The following is a 1,807-nucleotide window of genomic DNA, read 5'->3' as shown; positions in this document are numbered from 1 at the left end:
CCTCCCTCTGCCCCGCCCCCTTCCCTGTGCGTCTCCCTCCTCTCCGCCTGCCTCCGGGCTCCCCACTCCCGCAGGAAGGATGGTCGATCTGGAGAGCGAGGTGCCCCCTCTGCCTCCCCGGTACAGGTTTCGCGATTTGCTGCTTGGGGACCAAGGATGGCAGAACGACGACAGGTGAGTGACGCGGGCAGGGTCCTTCCCTAAATACAGCGGAAGCCCAGACAGGTGGGAGCCTACGGGGAGGGAGGGAAGGGGGGGAGGGCAAAGGAACCCAGGGATGGGGGAGCGGGGAAAGGGACAGACCTGGTCTGTCTCTCCATTTTGACTCCATGGAGACGTTGCTACCGACAAGGGACTCCTTCCTTCCCACGTTCCCGTCCCTGCAAGGGGTTTCTTGCATGGATTTGATGCTTATTCTTGTCCATGTGTGTTTGCCCAGGGCATGTGTGAGGCTGGGATCAGAGGTACAAAACATGCAAATGGCACGCAGCATCGGTGCCAAAGGGTTTCCCGTTTTGTCCCCTTAGGCGCTGGTGATCCAGTCGGAAGATGCGCTCAGGTTGATACTGTAAAAGCAGGGCAGAAACTTAGGGGAGTCCCCATCCCCATCAGTGTTGTCTTGGTGGGGTGTCCCCCGGCCTCTGGGTGTTTATGCTTTGGAGTTACAGATGGACAGGTTTACAAATGTAACAGGTGGTTAGGGACAATGACAACCTTTGCCCTGGAAAGGACTCCCTCTGACCAGGCAACGGTGATCATTGTTGATCACAGTCCTGATGGTGTGTGCAGAGAATGATCCCATCTTTTCATTGGGTAGAGCACAATCTGATCTTTTCACAATTAACGTATTTTTAACCTAAAAAAGTGTACAGGCCACCAAATTAAAACCAGTCCCCCAAACTAGAATATTTATTATTAGCAAGATATTGCCCATGTCATTTTCCGTGGCATCCCCGCTTTGCCTAAACTTCTGGAATTCCTCCGGCTAGCTCTGTCTCACTACTTGAAAAAACACATTTTGTGTTTCGCTGAATTCAGCCTTTTCTGGAATAGTCATTTCACGCAGCACATGCCACGCTGCCTTGTTTTGGAATGACATGCTGACTAGGCTCTCAATGCCATGGAAATGTTTCCTTGAAGTTCACTTTGCTCTTGGTGCTGTCTTTTAATTACAGAAAAGATCCGTTACTGGTCTGATTCAAAAATCTCTCCATTCACCCCTGGGCGGTTCCCTCCTTCTTCTCCTCCTCATCTCAGCTCCCATTGTCACTCCTGTTCCTACACATGGGAGGGCTTTATCTTGTGCATCAACGGTCAACTTTTCACGGGTCTCATATTAGTAATTTAAAGGGACATGGACATTTTGCAGAGGTTACTAATTCAATTCAGTCTTTTTCGGCAAAAAACATATACGTTGGCTAGAAATTAAGAGGATGAATTGGTATTGGATGAATTGGTAGAGGATGAATTTCCAGTAGGCTTGGAAAATAAGGTGTTCTGGTTGAATGGAGAAGATAATATGTAAACACGTTTGCAATGCTAGTTGACATTGAGATCAATTTTGTTAGCCTAAATGGCTTTAGTGCAGGAGTGTTCAGAGGGATTGAATCTGTAGCTGTTACTTTAGGATCCCAGATCATCACGTAGAACAAAAATCCCCTCCTGGGTAGCAATTACAAGATGGGCTGAATACAGATAGAGGACATCTTTGGGACTTGGTGGGGGTAGCACTGTTTGCACTTTAAAAAAAATATTTTTATTGACTTCAGAGAGGAAGGGAGAGGGAGAGAGAGAGAGAGAGAGAGAG

The 1,807-nt window shown here is 48.3% G+C and overlaps 1 protein-coding gene across 5 annotated transcripts in view; it reads left to right on the top strand.

Annotated features, from left to right (window-relative positions):
- Nucleotides 1–24: 24 nt before the first annotated feature.
- KCNT2 (potassium channel, sodium activated subfamily T, member 2) overlaps nt 25–1,807 on the top strand; it is a 131,629-nt gene continuing 129,846 nt past the window's right edge. For all 5 annotated transcript variants that reach the window (XM_014531615.1, XM_014531614.1, XM_005884094.2 and 2 more), the window contains exon 1: nt 25–174. In XM_014531615.1, the coding sequence (XP_014387101.1) occupies nt 80–174 (95 nt within the window). In that variant the 5' untranslated portion in view covers nt 25–79. The remainder of the gene's footprint in view (nt 175–1,807) is intronic.

Source organism: Myotis brandtii, unplaced genomic scaffold (genome assembly GCF_000412655.1).
Source record: "Myotis brandtii unplaced genomic scaffold, ASM41265v1 scaffold816, whole genome shotgun sequence".
Lineage (NCBI taxonomy): Eukaryota > Metazoa > Chordata > Mammalia > Chiroptera > Vespertilionidae > Myotis > Myotis brandtii.
Note: the sequence above shows the minus strand (reverse complement) of the source record. Positions and strands in the feature narration are given on the sequence as shown.